At 41.0% G+C, this 17587-nt stretch overlaps 1 protein-coding gene across 1 annotated transcript in view; it reads right to left on the reverse strand.

The window, feature by feature from the left end:
• Positions 1–17587, reverse strand: part of LOC148026190 (alpha,alpha-trehalose-phosphate synthase [UDP-forming] 1-like) — a 212737-nt gene that overhangs the window by 30692 nt on the left and 164458 nt on the right. The window contains exons 9-10 of the mRNA XM_087693467.1: positions 4366–4466; positions 4039–4226 (exon numbers count right to left, since the gene is read on the reverse strand). Of these exons, the coding sequence (XP_087549593.1) occupies positions 4039–4226; positions 4366–4466 (289 nt within the window). The remainder of the gene's footprint in view (positions 1–4038; positions 4227–4365; positions 4467–17587) is intronic.

Below are 17587 nucleotides of genomic sequence, written 5' to 3' on the forward strand. Positions count from 1 at the left end.
CCAAAAGCCTCTCTTCTCTTCCTCATCCTCTCAGAGCTGCCTTGCATCCTTTCCCATCTCCCGCAAAGAGTGTGAATGATCTTTGTCTAGATTCTTGATAAAGTCTCCATTATGGATACATCCAGAAGGTCAATAGTGTGGCTGCATCTCACAGTCCAAACATACTAGGTTATGATACTGGCAATCAACTCCCATTTGTAGCGGCGTCCCTGGGTCCAATGTGCTTGCGTCATCTAGTATGGTTTCATTAAGAGACGGAACATCATGCATAATATTTTGAATGCCAAAGCCTCCGGTGGCCAGTAGGTTATTATGATCCAACTAGATACTGAAAATGCATTTGATCCTGTTTGTTGGTCTTTTCTATGGCAACTAATGTCTACCATAGGTTTTCATCCTCACACAACTTTTCTTATTGATACCATCAACTAGGATGATGGTACATATATTGTGGTTAATTTGGGAAGGGGGGGGCAGGGGGGTCTATCTTATTCTCTTTGTCAAGGATTCCCTCTTAGTATTTTATCAATCACATTGGTCACTCACCCAATGCTCTCTTTGTTGGATAAGTTGGTGATGATAGAGAGATCATTGGTTTAACTCTTCCTAGTGGTGCTCAACTTTTGGGTCAATCTTTGGTAGATAATTCCTTTATGTTTCTTAAGACTAACTACATTAATGCCAAGAGGGCAATGGATATTTTTGGTTTATCTTTAGGGCTTCATATCAATGCTTAGAAATCTACATTGATTTCTTGTACAGAGATAGATTTGCAAGTTTTGGACTAGAAGGGAGTGGTTTCTAAAAGTGAAATTACCTCATACTTGGGTTCTCCTATGGCTCCTCGGGCCTTGCTTGATTGGATGTCTTTCGGAGTTCATGACATATTTATGTATTGGAAATCTCAAGGCATATGCGGTTGAAAGTGACATAATCCATCATGATTAGTATGGTCTCATATTTTTTGCTCTTACTTGCACCAAGAAGTCTCTTTGAAATCGATACAGCCTATCTACTTTATGTTGTGGAAAAAGAAATGGAATCATCTAGGTCAAGTATGGATGACTTGGTAGCATGTCACTACTCCAAAATGGTTGGGTGGGATTGCTTTGTTGGATGTCAATCTCCATAAGACAACTTTGAGAGTGGCTCTTTTGCAGGTTCAATGTATGCAAAGTCATCCTTGGACTAATATTGCAAATTTTTTTATTGAGAACGGTATCTTCCTTGGTCGTATTGTTATCCAGGCTTCTTGATGCCACGTTCTCAATTCAATGCTACCTCTTAAAATTTCACACTTCTTTCTCCTTACTCGATTAATTGGCTTTTGGTAGGACTCTCTACTATACGAGTCTTGGCCACATCCAACCTGCTAGATTGGCCTGACAAAGACTTGTAGTGATATAAATTTAATCAAATGGCTAGATTGGGGTTGTAGATTGTATGTGATGCTAGCATTCATGATTAGCCCCATCTTTATTCTTTCTATTGCATTCACTACTACTTCTGGGTGCTTTGAGGCTAAACCCACATTTGGTCGTCAGCAACATACTCCATGGCGTGATTTTCAGCCTTCTTTCCCTTCAAAACATTGGGCTTACAAACCAGACGATTTTCTAAAAAGGTCGGTTAATTAGAATTACCATAAGATGGTTGAGGATAAGAGATGGGTCTTTGAGAAAGGCAACAAAGTTTGGCATGCTTGGGATAGTAGAGTGGTCGGACAAATTTCTTTAACTATGGAAGTCTCAAGATTCCTTATCAAGGAAAAGTTTTCATGGAGGTTGCTTATTCGGGGTCTTCCCACTAGGGATATTTCGCATGCTGGCAAGATTTCCCATGGCCATTGTATTTTTTGCACTACATATGATGTAACAAACCTTTTATATATCAATTGTTATCAAGATATATTTGCTCAATGATTCCAAATTAATTTGATGCTCATGTACTTTGAAAGGCAATTTGTATTATTTAAGTGTTTTAAAATATGATTAAAAGTTCATCTTTCTATTTAAGGGTAGCCAATGGCTAGCACACTCTATAATTATACTTGGGTGGTCATTGATAAGGTACCCAAGAGGAATTAAAAAGTTTGGTTGGGCGGTCAAATTGACCAGAAAACTTAAATGACTAAGACATTTACACTCAGATAGTCACATTGACTAAAAACCCATATAATGAGTGGTTTCAAAAAGTGAAACCAAATGCTTATGATCAAAGAAACAAACCATGAACTGGTGAACCTATATAATGAAGCTCTTCAAAATCTAAATTTGGCGACTCCTAAAATTTAGGTGGTTACAATTTTTGGAAGTTTATCAAATGGAAATTCTATTTGTATCAAAGGCTCCAAAATTTCGCAAGGAACAATTTTATCTTCAACAACTATCTTAAATCCTTAACCATTTGAGAGATTTTTAGAGTAGAAGATTTGGATGTTTCTTTCTCTAAAAAAGTGACATGTGATATCTAGAAGAGGATATGTGTCATTTTAAAGAGATAAGTGTCCCTACACTTGTCATTTTCAACAAACACTTGTCATTTATAGCCTCTACTTTCCACTTTTGAACACCTAAGCTCCACACTAATGTATTGGAGATCTCTTTTTTCATTTGAAACAAGCTCTCATATTGAAATTTTAGCCGCATGCTTTGTACTCTCCTATCTATCTATCATCCAAGAAGCACTTTCTATTTATCTTGATCTAATCTAAGCACTAAAGAAGAGAATCAACTTGCTGCTTGGAGTTTGTAGAAATTAGGGTTTTAAAATCCTAATTTTTAGAATTGTAGCAAATCAACCTTTTGTATATGGTTCAGGCACTTGGTGCCTATGGTTTTGTTTTAGTAAATTCCGGTAAAGGGGGAGGGGACCAGTTTCCCTCTTAACGTGTGTCGACTCCTCTCTCTCTCTCTCTCTCTCTCTCTCTCTCTCTCTTTCTCTCTCTCTCTTCTAATTTTCATGGTGATAATTGATTGAGTTGGTTAAGTTTAAAGTATTGTCATTTTCACATTTTTCCCCACAGTTACATATGATGAGACCCTGATTGATCTTTTCATCTTCTGCCCAATTGCGAGATAGATTTTGAGCTTCATTTCCCACGTGTGGACCTTGGTGACACAACAGCGAACGGCCATTTGTTTTTGGTTCATGGGCAAGGTGCCTTCTTTTGACCACTTTGCAGCCACATCATCCTTGCCTTTTCCATTTTCTAAGATGGATTGCTCTCTAGCACACTTGGCACACCCATAATACCTCTATTTTTGTTTCCGCCTTAGTATTCATGGTCACATGGCCCATGTTCAAGGATTACTTTTATGGCAGATTTTTTCCATGGTTTCGGCCGACCTGGTCCTCGCTGACACGGCTGCTCCATGGCTGCAAATTGTTCGCTCTACTCCCCCCCACCCCAAAAAAAAGAAAAAAGATATTTGTTTGCTGTGTTTTGGTAGCCTTTTCACTGCACTTATCATTGCTGTGATTTTCTTCGGCTGGCCAGAAGGCCTGATGTAAATATTCTGATTTAATTTAAGCTTCTTCATGAAAAAGGAAAAAAATAAATACTGATTGAGAGAAAGCTCAAGCACTGATCATTGTTGTCATTGTTGATCATACTACTTATTGCATCAAAGTAGAAGTTATTGAGTTCAATTTCTAATCATTGTGTTAGCTTGAGAGTGGAATTGGAGGCTCAAAGGAATGTGGCCCTTGTGATCCTGTGCAATTCATTCGACCGTAGCTTGGCAACCTGCCCTAGAAGTGGAGCAGTCCAACAATAATAGTTGTTCACTATCGTGCCATACAACACTTTTTCTGTCAAATTTACTCGTGACTGGTGTATTTCAATGCATTGATAAGTAGTTGCCCAGCCATCCAAACCTAACTAAATTTTCATATTAAACACATTTAGTCATGCTTTTTCCTGCTCAACAAGTACAAGCTGATTTCGAATAAGTTGCTTCCTAGCAAATTCAGCTACAAAAGTTGAACTAAAACATGACATGAAAAAAATTGTACAGAAAATCACAGGTTTTTTACCTCACGAATGTATCAGCCCAAACCTGGGCAGTGTGGGTGGTTACATGCTCAAAGTTGTGACAATGGCATTCTTCTCTATCAGCTTCTGACATATCTAAAGCATATTTTATTGCTCCAGCAACATCACTTATATTCCAAGGATTGACTAATATAGCACCAGCACCTAACGACTGAGCAGCCCCTGCAAGCTGTTAAAGTACAGTGGTTAAAATGTAAGGAACTCTGAGATAACTGTAGAAAAAGATGTATGCAAAAAAGTAAAAATTGCATCCAGCTTGTTTCACATAACAACCAGAATATAAAAGTGAGAAGTGTAAATATGTTCACCTCACTTAGTATGAGAACACCCTTCTTCTTGTTTTGGCAAGCAACAAACTCATAACTCACAAGATTCATTCCGTCTCGCAAGGATGTCACAAGGGCAACATCTGCAAGGTAAGACATAGAATTACATGTCTTCATAACCCACATAGTCAAAATAACCACAAAATAGGCTGGTAGCCACCACACAAGGAATATATTGGGATCATCTTACATTAAAAGTCTGACTCTGTGTTCATTTAGTATTGCATCAAACCCAATGTCCATATTTTGAGAAAAACATAAGAGAGAGAGCTCCTTTATTTGGCAAGTGTCCGTTTATACATGTCACCTCCTCATATGCAGTCCTTCCTCACCACTTTATCCACAGGTAGCCTTTCTGGGATTACCCTGAGCAAGCATTTAATACAAGGAAATAAACCAAATAACACTCCCATGAATATTCTCTCTGAACAAACATCATCTTGCATCCTTGGAGAGAGGGAGACTAGAGGCACTGCTGCTGGTCATCATTGTGCAGGTGCCCTGCTGGTATTGCACTGTTCATATCATGGTTCATCTTATGGATAATATTGCCCAAGCATTCTGAGATTCTGGCGGTCATGTTATCTATCTTTCTCTCAATGTTCATGCTTTCTGTTACATACTTGTCATCATCTTTGCATTCTCACATGGTATCAAATGACTGATGTTGCTAGTTTGCTGGTTTTTTGTGTTTTCATTGACTATTCCAGGTCCGCAACTTTGCTTTTTTTGTTGCTGGTGCCTCTTGGGCTGCTTTTCAGCTTCCTTCTCCTTCCTAACTAGCTTTCCTAACTAGCTGGTGACCTATTTTGCTGTTGGGCAACTTCCTTCGGGTGCTGAATGACCTATTTCCCTACATCTGAAGCTGTGAAACCTTGCATTTTTTCATATTGGTTGGTAATGGGGGCAGGATGTTCTGTCGTGAAGGCCAGTTCTAATGTCACCTGCTGTACTGACTACTTCCTCTTACATTTGTGGATGGCATCTAGTGGCTGCTAAAGCCGGCTTTTTTTTGCTAACTTCACCCTACACTTGTGTTTTTGTGTTTGCAGCTTTAGAGAGGGTCTCATCTGGCAATGGTTGTGATTCTTCACTCTATTCACCTCACTGCTGCTCCAGTCTGTCTACTCTTGCATGCGTTTGTGTATGAACTATTGAATTGCTGAAATCTTGTTTAATTTGGCTGATTTTGACCACCAAGTATCCCAGGCATCTCCTCTAATCCCTTATATCTTCATTCACTCTCATGGAATCTCCATGTTCTTCTAGTAATGACAAGCTTGAAGGTACTGTCTGCTCACCTGGGAGTGTTGTTCACTGACTACACACCTCAACAAGAGAGCAATAGAGATATCAGCAACAACAGCTAGAGAGAAAGTGGGAGAGCTGTTAGGGACACTAAGCATGTTGCTCATAAACATGCAACCAATAGTTGTGCCACCACTATCAATGGTGGCAGAGACAACTCTGCATGTTCCTCAAACTAGCCTTCCTTCTTGGACAGGGTGGTAATTCCCTGATCAAACACTGAATTACAGCAATCAACAAATAAACATAAATTGAAATGCACAATTTACCTTAATAATCTTGGACATTGGACACCCTGTTGGCCCTAAATCTGGAGCCTTGTTTAACTTCAATTGCCAATGGATCACAACAAACAATTGGGCAATTTGCCCCTTGATTTTCACCCAGAACTTGCTCTAATTGGACCCCTATTGGCCAAATGTTGCCGCAAATTTACAATGGATGGCTGGGCATTTGAAATCCCTCACAATACAACAAATTGCAGGTGTTGATTTTAGTGTACAATGCCTTCTCTTGTTGGCATGGGTCCTGAGGTGGCTGTTTAAACCTAATTTTTGCAAAAATTTAGGATTTACAGCAAAAATCCCTCTACTATCCACCAAATGTAGCTAAGATTTGCTCCAAAAGGTTGAGAAATGTTGAGATCTCTTAAGAATGGGCTGGAATAGATAAGAGAATGCTAGAGAGAGAAAATTCAGAATTTCACACCAGAAAACCCAAGAATTAGCTTGCAGCTTGCACCGATTAGCATTTAATGATGTTGCTTGTTGCTTGGAGAACTCCAATCTATTGTCGCTTGTAATAAATGCTGTCGCCAACAGCTCCAAATGCCAAAATTGCTGTTCTTAACCTCCTGGCTGCTATCTACTGCCTCCAACGGCTGAGAAGAAGTCTGATTTCTGACTGGCAGCACCTTCACCCACTCTTTAGGCTGAAAACAAACTGAACGGTTGAGAGCAAGTCCCCCAAAGACGTTTCCTCAGTTTACATGGGCATATTTGCCAAATGGCAACCTTCTAAACCCATTTTTTTAGCATTATCCAACCATTAAATTAATTTTCAAAATTAAATACTTTTAAAAATTAATTTCAACACTTCTGAAATTAAATGTGCCTATCCATAATTAAAATTGCTAGGCCATTTGCCCGAAATTGGTAGGGATGGTACATCCAGCACATCACAAAACAGTATAAGCTTACCCAACCACTAAAGGATGTTGAAGACAAGGTAAGGTGATGCAATACCATGTGAAGAAGGATGGCGGCGTAATCCGTCGATGGAATTAGCTTAGGATCTGTCCATTGGTGCTCTCCACAATGGGATGCATAGTATGCTGCATGGTGAAGAATACTCATGCAGCACGTGTCACTTGGACAATGTCCCTTGTGGAAAAATTATTCACTTGCCCCAGCGCCCTAGGACAAAGATGATGAAATCATGCAATGCACAGAGAAAGGTACAATTGGGTTGGGGGATGGGGGAGGCCAATGTCAAGGACAAGTGCCGAAACGTGTAGAATACCAAGAAGGGTAGGAATCCCCTCTCAACTTGGATGTCGATGCCGAAGAAGGAAGAGGAGCCTGATGATGTCGCTTTCCATGTGGTGCCGAGAACCAAATGGAAGAAGATGATGAAGCATCCCTATTGGAAGAGCAAGGATAAAAGTCACCGCCATGATAGCATCAAGAGAGATGCTGCATGATCCGCTACGGAAGGGAAAGCCTCCATGCTAGTAGGAGAGCAAAAGTCCTAGTAGATGGAACCATGAAAGGAATGGTGCACAGCTATTGTCTCTAGCTTAGGAAGGATTGGTCCAAACCTACATGCTAGCCCTACATTGAAATACAAAACCCTGCAAAAGAGATCAAAATCTGCAAGTACAGAGATAAGTAGTGAGATGCTCCAAACAAAGGAAAATTGAAAATAAAGAAAAGCAAAGCGAAGTGCAATGCAATGAGTATATAAGTATCTAGCAAAGGTCTAAAAAGGAAAAGGCCGAGTGTTGTTAGAATTTGCCGATTCTATGGGCAACGCCCAATGTAATTTGTGTGGTGTGGACACTTATTAAAGTGTCAATGTAAGGTGTGTACACCTAGTGTCTTAGAAACTAAAAGTAGTGACACTAGGCTCTAGAGTAAAATAAACCTAACTCTAGTTAGTTGGTGGAAGGAGTCAACCCTTGACCTAAACATAAGTTGTACTTTCACTCTATCTTTCATTCTAGCAAGTACACTCTTCTCTTTTTGCTTCAGCTCACTCTCTTGCTGTCATTGTCCCTCCTCTCTCTCACCATAGCTGGCTGCCATTTTCCAACATTTGGTATCAGAGCAGCTCGTACGGGCGGATTCCGTTCAGCCACCGTCAGCTGGTGTCATCCTGCCCAAGGTCCTATTGCTGCCAGCTTGGTTCTCAGCTCGAGGAAGAGTTTTCAGCTGCTGTGAGGTGCTGCTGAAGTGGAGGAGGAGCTGTAGCTAAGCCGTCTCTTGTTTACTCCAGATCTGTCCAGTTCAACCATCAGCTCCAAATCTGTCCATTTGCTCCAGATCTGTCCAGCTCAGTCATCTTCTCCAGATCTGCTGTTTTCAGCTGACGCACAGCCCTGCACGCAGTCCAACGGGCAGCCCCACAAGCAGCCCTGCACGTAGCCCGAGGAGCTGCTGTTTTGGAAGAGCTGCTGCTGTTTTCAGCTTTGCCCACCATTTTCTCAGCTCTACCCGCCATTTTCTTAGTCTTGCCCGCCAATTTCTGCAAACCATATAAAGTGTAGAAACCCTTATTTTCAGATTTGGGGTTTTCTCGAAATTTCTGGAATTTCTAGTCTATTTCAGCCATCTCTTCTTGAATCTTGGGTCGTGCTACCCAAAAAATTTGGGGCGGCTTTTGCTAATTTTTGCTCCCGGAGTTCGAATTGACAACCAATTCAAAGAAATTTCTCAATTTCTTGGACATTCCCACAAAAAATTTGGGGCTTTTGCCCGATTGGAGGCCCTTTGCGCAAATTGTTACCAAACTCATAGATATTGCGCAATTTCGTCTACATTGGCTCAAGAAAAATTGGGGCTATTCAGTTTTTTTGATCCGGCACGCATCAGAGGCAGATTTCAGCTGCTGTTCACTGCTGACACGCATCTCGAGGCAACGTTTCTGCAGAAATTCCAGCTGTAAGGTACAAATTTCTTCAATTTCTTTGAATTTTAGAAAGAAATTTGGGGGTTTTGCTTGACACGTACTCCAAGGCAAGCAACAAGCAGTACAACAGCATTTAATTGCTGCTACAGTCGGATTGGGCAAAGAATTTTGGAAAATTTCAGTAAAATTTGGTAAGAATCAGCATTAAGTTGCTATATTTTGTACTTTTGTGGGCACACATTTTGAGGGGGGTGTGGTACAGTAGTATAGTGCTGTAATTTACTAGTTGAGTGCTGTAATTTACTCTATACTTTAGCATTGAAGTATTTGGCTGCAGATTTTTGTCTATCATTGACAGCATGGCACATCAGGGCAAATCCATAAGCTTTTTCACCCAATACACTTTGCTTGCAGTACTCTTTTGTGCATACAGTTCTTCCAGTCTAGTCCATATAGAATATGTAGAATCCAAACCTTTAATGTTGAACAGCAAGGCATCAGAGACCAATAGCTCTATGGTTGAGGGTGCAAGCTTATTTAACTCATCCCAATCGTCTTGTTCCATGTCCACGGGCTTTGCCCCTTTGGTTTTAATCGGCTTTGCCTGCTTCTTTTGCAACAGGATATTGTAGCACTGCTTTTGCCAAACTGCAAAGTTATGTGCGCCTTCAAGCTTCTTTATGTGCATCAGATTACTGCTGCCATTGCTGCCAGCCATGATTTTCAGCCCAAATGTGACCAAAAAACAGCAAATGCAGGCCCAAAAGTGTCACTCAAGTGACCAAGGTACAAACAAGTACCAATCAGCAATAAATGACCACGTAGAAGCACAAATTTCAGATCTGTAATTAAATTTTCAGAAGCACCAAACCATGTGCTACAACATTCCACAACTGATTACAGCTGTTCCAAAGGGCATATGCATCACATTAGATGAGAAATCCCAGACTTTAGCTGCAATTTCTGTTGTACATGTACCAATGGGCATGAAATTTGACATGAACGGCCAAAAGCCCCAAAAATTTTGTACTCAAAGCATCAAACACACATCTGCATTTTCTCTGTCATGCATAGGACAGGCCAATTTTGCCAAAATAGAGCAATTTCAGCAAAACCCCCAAAATTTACCAAGTGTTAATGTCCAAATTGTGTGGAATTCAACCTGCATGTACATAAAATGACCAAATGCTACACAGATTTTGCCCAAACTGCAAAAGCCCCAAATTGCACGGTGTCCAATGTGCATCAATGTCGAGAAATTGGGTAAATTTCAGCCCAATTTGTGCATATACATGAAAAGCCCCAAATGTTGGGGACAAAATGTCACAAATTCTTGCAATTTCTGAGACAAATTTGCTTGTCCTGCACCAAATTTCCCAAATCTGGGAAAAGCCCCAAATTTTATGGGTCCAATGTTGAGAAATTTCACTCAGATGAGAAAAAATTCAATAATTTTGGCTAAATTCCCAATTCAAATGCGCCCAATGTCTGCAATTTCTGACGCAGATGGCTCAATTTTGCAAAGATAGCACTCCATCTAGAAAAGCCCCAAATTTCTGGGCCTAAACCTACACAGATTTGCACAATATGCTTGTGCGCGCGAATACTCAAAGGAGATTTAGAAGAAAAGATTTTTTCTCTTTTTTTTTTTTGTGAAAGATGCGACGGGGTCTGTTGACCCCATTCGCCGTCCTGCCACACACTGGACCTGTCCCGCCGTGCAGCGCGACTCCAGTCCTGTCGTGTGGTCGCCGTGCAGTGCGCCCGTCAGCTGCTACCCGCCATGCACCGGCTATTGCCTCGACGTTGCCCAGTCAATTGCCCTGACGCCTGGTCTCTAGTCTGTCGCCTAGTCTCCAGCATCCACGACCTATCGTCTGTCTTTAGATATGATGTTTTTTGTCCTACACCTGCATCCTGAAATTGGTGTGCAAACGCCTTAACCGTAGCTCTGGTACCAGTTTGTAGTGACGGGTTAGGCACGGAGATCGAGACAGACACTCGTTACGCGCAGTGAGAGATAGAGAGAGTGAGATTGAGCAGAGTCGAGAATGAGCACGTTTGTAGGTACAATGACGACTGTGTACCTTTAGGTTTTTAGATAGATATATATGTGTAAGTGCAAGTGCTAAGGGCGTGTTCACACCCAAGTACATTTGAAGGCACAAGGCCTTTATTCCCAACACTATGAGTCTTATCCATGAAGGAATTCTTGCCCGTTGCAACAGGAGTGGTAGTGCTAGGAGATAGAGGTGTGAAATGTGCCCAAGGTGGATAGGGTGCGGTAGTGGAGAATACTAGGAAAGGAATCCTAGAGTGCCCATCATGTATACGAGAACTATGCATTGTGGTTGCAAATGTGGGGATGGGCATATTTGGTACATGCATGGTAATTGCACGAGGAGCCCAGGGTGGTCGGATAGGGATATATGAAGTAGAGAATGGAAATCCTTGCGTAGGAGTGACCCAAGGGATGTGTGATGACAATCCATAAGCAAAGGATGGCTATCCCTGTGTCTAAAATGTCATGTGGGGGGGTTGTGAGTGTCCAGTAAGGGGAATGCCCATGATAGCCGTCATAAGAGTGTAAGGATATGGTATAGTGGGGGTATGTGGAAGATACAGAGTTAAAGGGTGGCCTTTCCCCTAATGATGCACCGTAAGGTGTAGTGAATGGAATATAGGTAGATTGTTGGATGGAGAAAGAGAAAGTGCTAGGAGCAATGATGAAAGATCCAACTCCTAGTGTGCTTTGAGCGAAAGCAGAGTGTAATCCAAGATTTTGGAATGAAGATGTGAGAAGATTAGAGTGTAGAGAAGATAGTGGTGGAATGGGAGCGAGTTGAGAAGTGTGGCTTACTTGCTCAAATGAAACAGATGGTAAATATATACTTGATGAAGGGTATCTGCTTCGAGAGCCTCCTCTATTACATATTGAAAACCATCCAATCTTGCACACCAAAAGGAGAAACAAAAGAGGTTTTTGCCTCATAAGACTTAAAAAGGTTATACGAACCTGACATAAAGGCTTGTGAGTGAGATGAAGGAGATGGATCACTAGATGCGTTGAATGTTGTGTGGTCTCTCTAAGATCAGAGAGATGGCCAATCTCACTAATCGGTCCGGACAAAGTAGTAGCACTCATTGGAGGGGCCCGTGGCGCGATCCAGCGACTCCAAGCGCCAAGTTACCCAAGTGCGAGTTAGACCAAGGCGTTACATGTGCTGTGAACGAGCCGTGGCATGGGAGGGATATCAAGGCGTGACGGCTTGTGACATGACATGAGGCGAAGGGTGCATGCTGTGATGTGATGGCGTCTTCCTACCATATCTTTCGAGTTGGCTTCTGTTGTGTGTTCTAGACATGACGTGGTACTGCATGTCCGTGGACGATGTTACTTGTGTGGATTTCCACACTGCGAATCGGTGGGACTACAGAGGCATCATGACACTTGTAGTGTAAACCGAATTGTACATGATACGTAAGTACTCCTCAAACTCCTCATCTGTAAGATGATCAAAACGTGAAGAAGAAGATGGTAAAGGTAAAGGTGTGTGTACCTCCTCGAGACCATAATGCCTTCTCAGGGTCTCCAATGGTGGAGAAGCCTGATAGATCGTTATAGGATCCCTAGAAGAAGGTGCCTAAGACATTATGAGTTAGAATTGAGTCGGTGTGTGTCTTGCATAAGCCTCCACAATCACAGCAAGATACTCTTTAGAAGAGTACCGACTCTCATACCATGTGAACATATGCTAGGTTTTACATTGAGAAAACATAGTATGTAAGAAATAGATTGAAACACAAAGATTCAAACAATAACAAACAAAACTCAAACCCTAAACACAAAACGCAAATATTAAACTCTAAACTCAAACATAGAGATAAACACTAAGAGAAGAAACCCTGAAGTGAATGAATGCTGTAAATGAATATAAGAGTGCACAGGATGCCCAAGGGCAAAGCAATGGAGTGCCAAAGAATGACGTCCACAAGAGATAGATCCCAAGTGTTGTGACCACCAGTCGGAGTGCAAAAGACGAGAAAAACACCACATGCTGATCACTAGGGAGTTAGAAACCAAGGACCATAGAAGAGATGATGCTTGGAGCAAACGGTGGCAGCACAAAGGTGTAAATGCAGCAATAGAGCTGCTAATTGGAGAAGGAAGACCACAACTAGCTGTCACTTGCAAAGGAGAGGGCCAAATGCAAGCTTGAGAAGAAGGCTTGGAGGAGTGGAGGGCTGCCACTTGACGCCTGGGACTATGGATTTCAAACACAAGTAGCAAGAGGCATTGGCAATGATGGGGATGCTGAACGCAACCATGTGTGGGGCACCAAACAGTGGGTGGCAGCAATTGATGAAGATGCCATGCATTGGAGAAGTTGTGGAAGGTGTGGCGGTTGCAAAGGCTAGACCACCACGCGGATGAAGTTTGATGGCTGAAATCTGCACAAGAGAAATGAGTCTGAATGATGGGCCGCCTATCTATTTATAGGTATTGAAGGATGGCCCAAAAAATTTGGATTTTGAGGGGACCACTAAAACTCTCTTGAACTGCGCACCACTTTTGCGTTTTTCATTAATTAAGTGTGTTTTGGATTGTTTAAAGATGCTAATCAGATCTAAAGCGTGTTTTAGCTCAACAATTTCGACACACATCACCATGAAAAGGCCTCAACAAAGTGACATGAAGGCATTGTGTATTCACCAATTTGAAGGTAATTTCAGCCGATATGCCACATCATTAATATTTTCCAGTACTTGGAAGGCCCCATAGTATTTCATAATCAACTTCGGATACAATCTCTCTTCCTTTTATCTTTTTTAGCCTTGCCTTTTCTAAACGCAGCAATACATAATTGCCCTTTGCAAACTGCAAAGCATGTCTGTGGCGATTAACTGCCTTTTTTTGTATTTCTTGTGACCTTTGAAGTGCATACTTTATCTTCGCATAGGCTACATCCAAGTTTTCGACCTAAGATCAGCCTCAAAGATCTTATCCTTAGGTAAGATAGGTGGTACTTTCTTGCTACCCTCAACTACCTCAAATGGAGCTTTGCCAATGGAACTATGCACTGTGTTGTTGTAAGCAAACTTAATCAATGGCAAATACTGCTCCCATAGTGCCTTGTGGTTTGAAATATAGCACCTCAATAGATCCAACATTATGGAATTTGCTTCCTCAGACTGACGATGTGTTTGTGGATGGTCTTGATCACTGATGATTGACTCTAGCATGTCGTTCCCTGTAGGTGTCCTAGGAAGCTCAAAAATAGAATCCATTACAATGCCCTGCCAAGGCTTATCTGCAATAGGCAAGAGCTAGAATAGCCTAGCATCTTTTGCCTATCATGCTTTACCTTTTGACATACGAAGCATATATTGACAAATCGCTCTACATCACACCTCAAAGCTGGCCAATAAAAGAAATGCTCCACTTCATTGACTGTGGCATCAATACCTCTGTGTCCTGTATATGAAGGAGCATGACTTTTAGTGATAACTCTAAGCCTCAATTGCTTTGTGATACACAGTCATTTATGCATCATAAAAAATCCATCTCTAAGCACAAAGTGCTCATGCCTCTAGCTATTGCAAAACTGATCATAAACATTAGTAAAGTTTATATCAGCAGCGTATTGCTCTTTCATGGCATCCAACTCAGTGTAATAAACCATGCTTACGGCTGAAATTTGTGGCTTATGTAACAATGCATCGGCCACAACATTCTTTTTGCCATCAATATGTACAATCTGAAAATGAAACATAGGGAGAAAATTCGTCCATCTTATTTCAACAAACCTGCATATATACTTCATGTACTAAGAACATAAACCCAAGAAGCTATGAATCTCATGTACATTTCTTCAAGGTGGCCATGTACGTATTGCCTCAACCTTTGCAAGGTCCATAGGAATATCATCAACCAATACAATGTGTCCCAAAAAGTGGATTTCATGCAAAAAGAATTCACTTTCCTTGTCATTGATAACAAGCCAATGCTTACACAGTTCATTGAACACAATGCCCAAGTGTTTTCTATGCTCTACCTCATTCTTTGAATAGATAATCATACCATCAAAGAAAGTAGCCACAAATCCTTGATGTGGCCTGAAGACGTGATCCATATCCGATTGAAAGTGGCAAGAACATTTGAAAGTCCAAAAGGCATAACAAGAAACTCATACAACCCAACAAATGTCTTGCAAGCTATCTTAAGCACATCCTCCCATCTAATGTGTATTTGATGATACCCACTTTTCAAATTTGTATGACTGAATATGGCTGCCCCCTGTAATCTATCCATAACATCTCGATTCAAGGGATCGAAAACCAATTGTTTATCATGATTTTGTTCAAAGTACAATAGCCAATTCACATACGCCATGAACCATATTTTTTTTTGCAGCACTAGAAAACAAAAAGAAGATGAGCTGGGATAAATTAGCTCTTTTTCTTACAATTTATTCACTTGACTCATAATCTCCTCTTGTTGGGCTGCACTAACTCTATAGGGTGGCTTATTAGGTGGGCTACTTCTAGGGATTAGATCTATGCCACGATATTCGGGCCGTTCAAGTGGTAGTTGCCCTGGAAGTGACTAAGAGAAGCAATCGACATACATTTTCAAAAATGATATGCCATGTTTCTCTAACTTAGATATATTTCCAACATTCTCACTATTATTCTTATTCTTGGTAAAAACCAAGTACACTAAAAGATGAATTTCCCTTTAGAAATAGCAGTTGTAGATATTATAGGGATAGAATTCCCTTTCAACTTTACATCAAGTGTAAGTGCCATTTCCTTATGCTGAACAGTGATCTCTTTTGCACAAGAATCAATTGCTGGGTACAAATAGTGACACCATGGCATACCAAGCAACACATCACAACCCTCAACTGAAGCAATGAAATTTGAAAAACTCTTTGTTGTTCACATATCATTGTATATGTAACCGAAGCTTTCCAATGAGTGGTGTGATAAGCTTTGCATGGCCTTTACATGCCATTTCAACGTCTCCCATGGATTCCATCTCATCCTCTCTCATGCTTGGACGAGTTGCCATGTCTACAGAGATGAAGTTGGCTTGTGCTCCATTATCAAAGAATATCAATGCATGCTGATTTCTAATTTTGCCCCATGCTCTGCACAACCCAGTAGCATCATCATTGGGCTGATCTCTAACAACATTGTGAACCAATTCCATTGATGTTTTGGGCTTCTTTTCCTTAGAATCTCCTTGATTTTCTCATTTTCTTGCTTGCTGGCTATTGGGACAGTCCCTTGCAATGTGATCCTCATGTTCACAACTAAAGCACTTATTAACAGCCAATTTTCTACATTGTGCCAATGTTTTCAAGCCCTTTCTTTGCTGTTTTGATCTCTTTTCAAGGTGATTTTTAGATCTGACCCTTTTCTTAGCCTTAAAATTCTTCTCATTTAGCTTCTCCCCACTATCTAGGAAACCCAAATCCTTTCCATGCAACGCAGTATCTGTTGTAGTAGCAGTCTCTATGAGCAAAAAGATGCTAGAGATAGTGGATTTAATGCAAAAATTCCTAATTCCTTTAGGTAGCCTACAAGTATATTCTTCCACTTGCGCATGAAGGGGTACAAGGAGATAAGAAGTGATGGGCAGCAATGCATCCCAAAACTCCTTGTCGTATTGCTCCAAATTCTTCCATTCCTTAGTATCCAGCTTATTTCAAGTTGTCATAATCTCACCTCAAAGATACTTATCAACCAATTCGATGCAAACACTTGCTTAAATTGTACCCATGTTGATGATGATCCACCTTGCATCAAAAGAGTGGACCACTACTGCAATGCATTCCCCTTCAAGAAAGTGGTTGCCCCCTGAATAGGCTGCATTAAATTGTTGAATGTAAGTCAAAGCTTTCAACCTATCTTACATACCACCGAAGGACTCAAACTTCATTGCTTTTCCACCTTCATCACAGTCCTTTGTTGCCCCTTTGGGTGTCAAGTTGTCATACACTGGCTATTGCAAAAAGGGTACATTTGCTGAATTTACATTAAAACCAACACCAAATGGAGCATTTGCATGACTAGCACTTATTCCTTGAGCCTCATAAGCATTCAAGGATGCATATGCATTACCAAACATGTCACTTTCTACCGCAAGCAGCAAGCCAATACTACCATACAAAGGGTGATGCACATTTTTAGCCATATCTGAAAACATTGGGCGTTGTAGACCATGCATTGATTGTTGCATACCATAGGGATTTATGCCATACATTCCAATATGTGGTCCCTATCGAACCATGGCATGAAAAATCATACTATCACCAAAGTATCTTGGCTATCCCATCATTGCATACATGCGCGACTATCCAAAATCTATTGGATTGACGCTTCCATGTTGGCCTTGCATTTGCATTCCTTGCTCCATAGGTACCAATTGTTTACTTCAAGTAAAGACTTTGGTATTATCTTCGGTGCACCTTGTTGTCTCGAAGGTGTGAAATATGACTTTTTCTTTCCCTTACTATCCTTCTTTCGAGCATTTAAAAATCGGATAAACCAAGGATTTTTGTCGCCCAGAACGGTGAGGTGGTAGGAGTGCTGCTAGGTAGACACGTATACTCTGGTGGGATAGGGAGAAAAGGTTGATGATGATAATATGTAGTGGAATGATTGTTGTTGCTGTAGTAGGAGCATCCGGTGGTCCATTTTTCCATCTTTGGAGAAGCCATAGCATCGGTGTGGCAAACTTGTAAAGGGAGGGTGGGAG

Source organism: Lygodium microphyllum, chromosome 14, assembly GCF_053477565.2.
Source record: "Lygodium microphyllum isolate KBCC chromosome 14, Lygodium_microphyllum_v1.1.10, whole genome shotgun sequence".
Taxonomy (NCBI): Eukaryota; Viridiplantae; Streptophyta; class Polypodiopsida; order Schizaeales; family Lygodiaceae; genus Lygodium; species Lygodium microphyllum.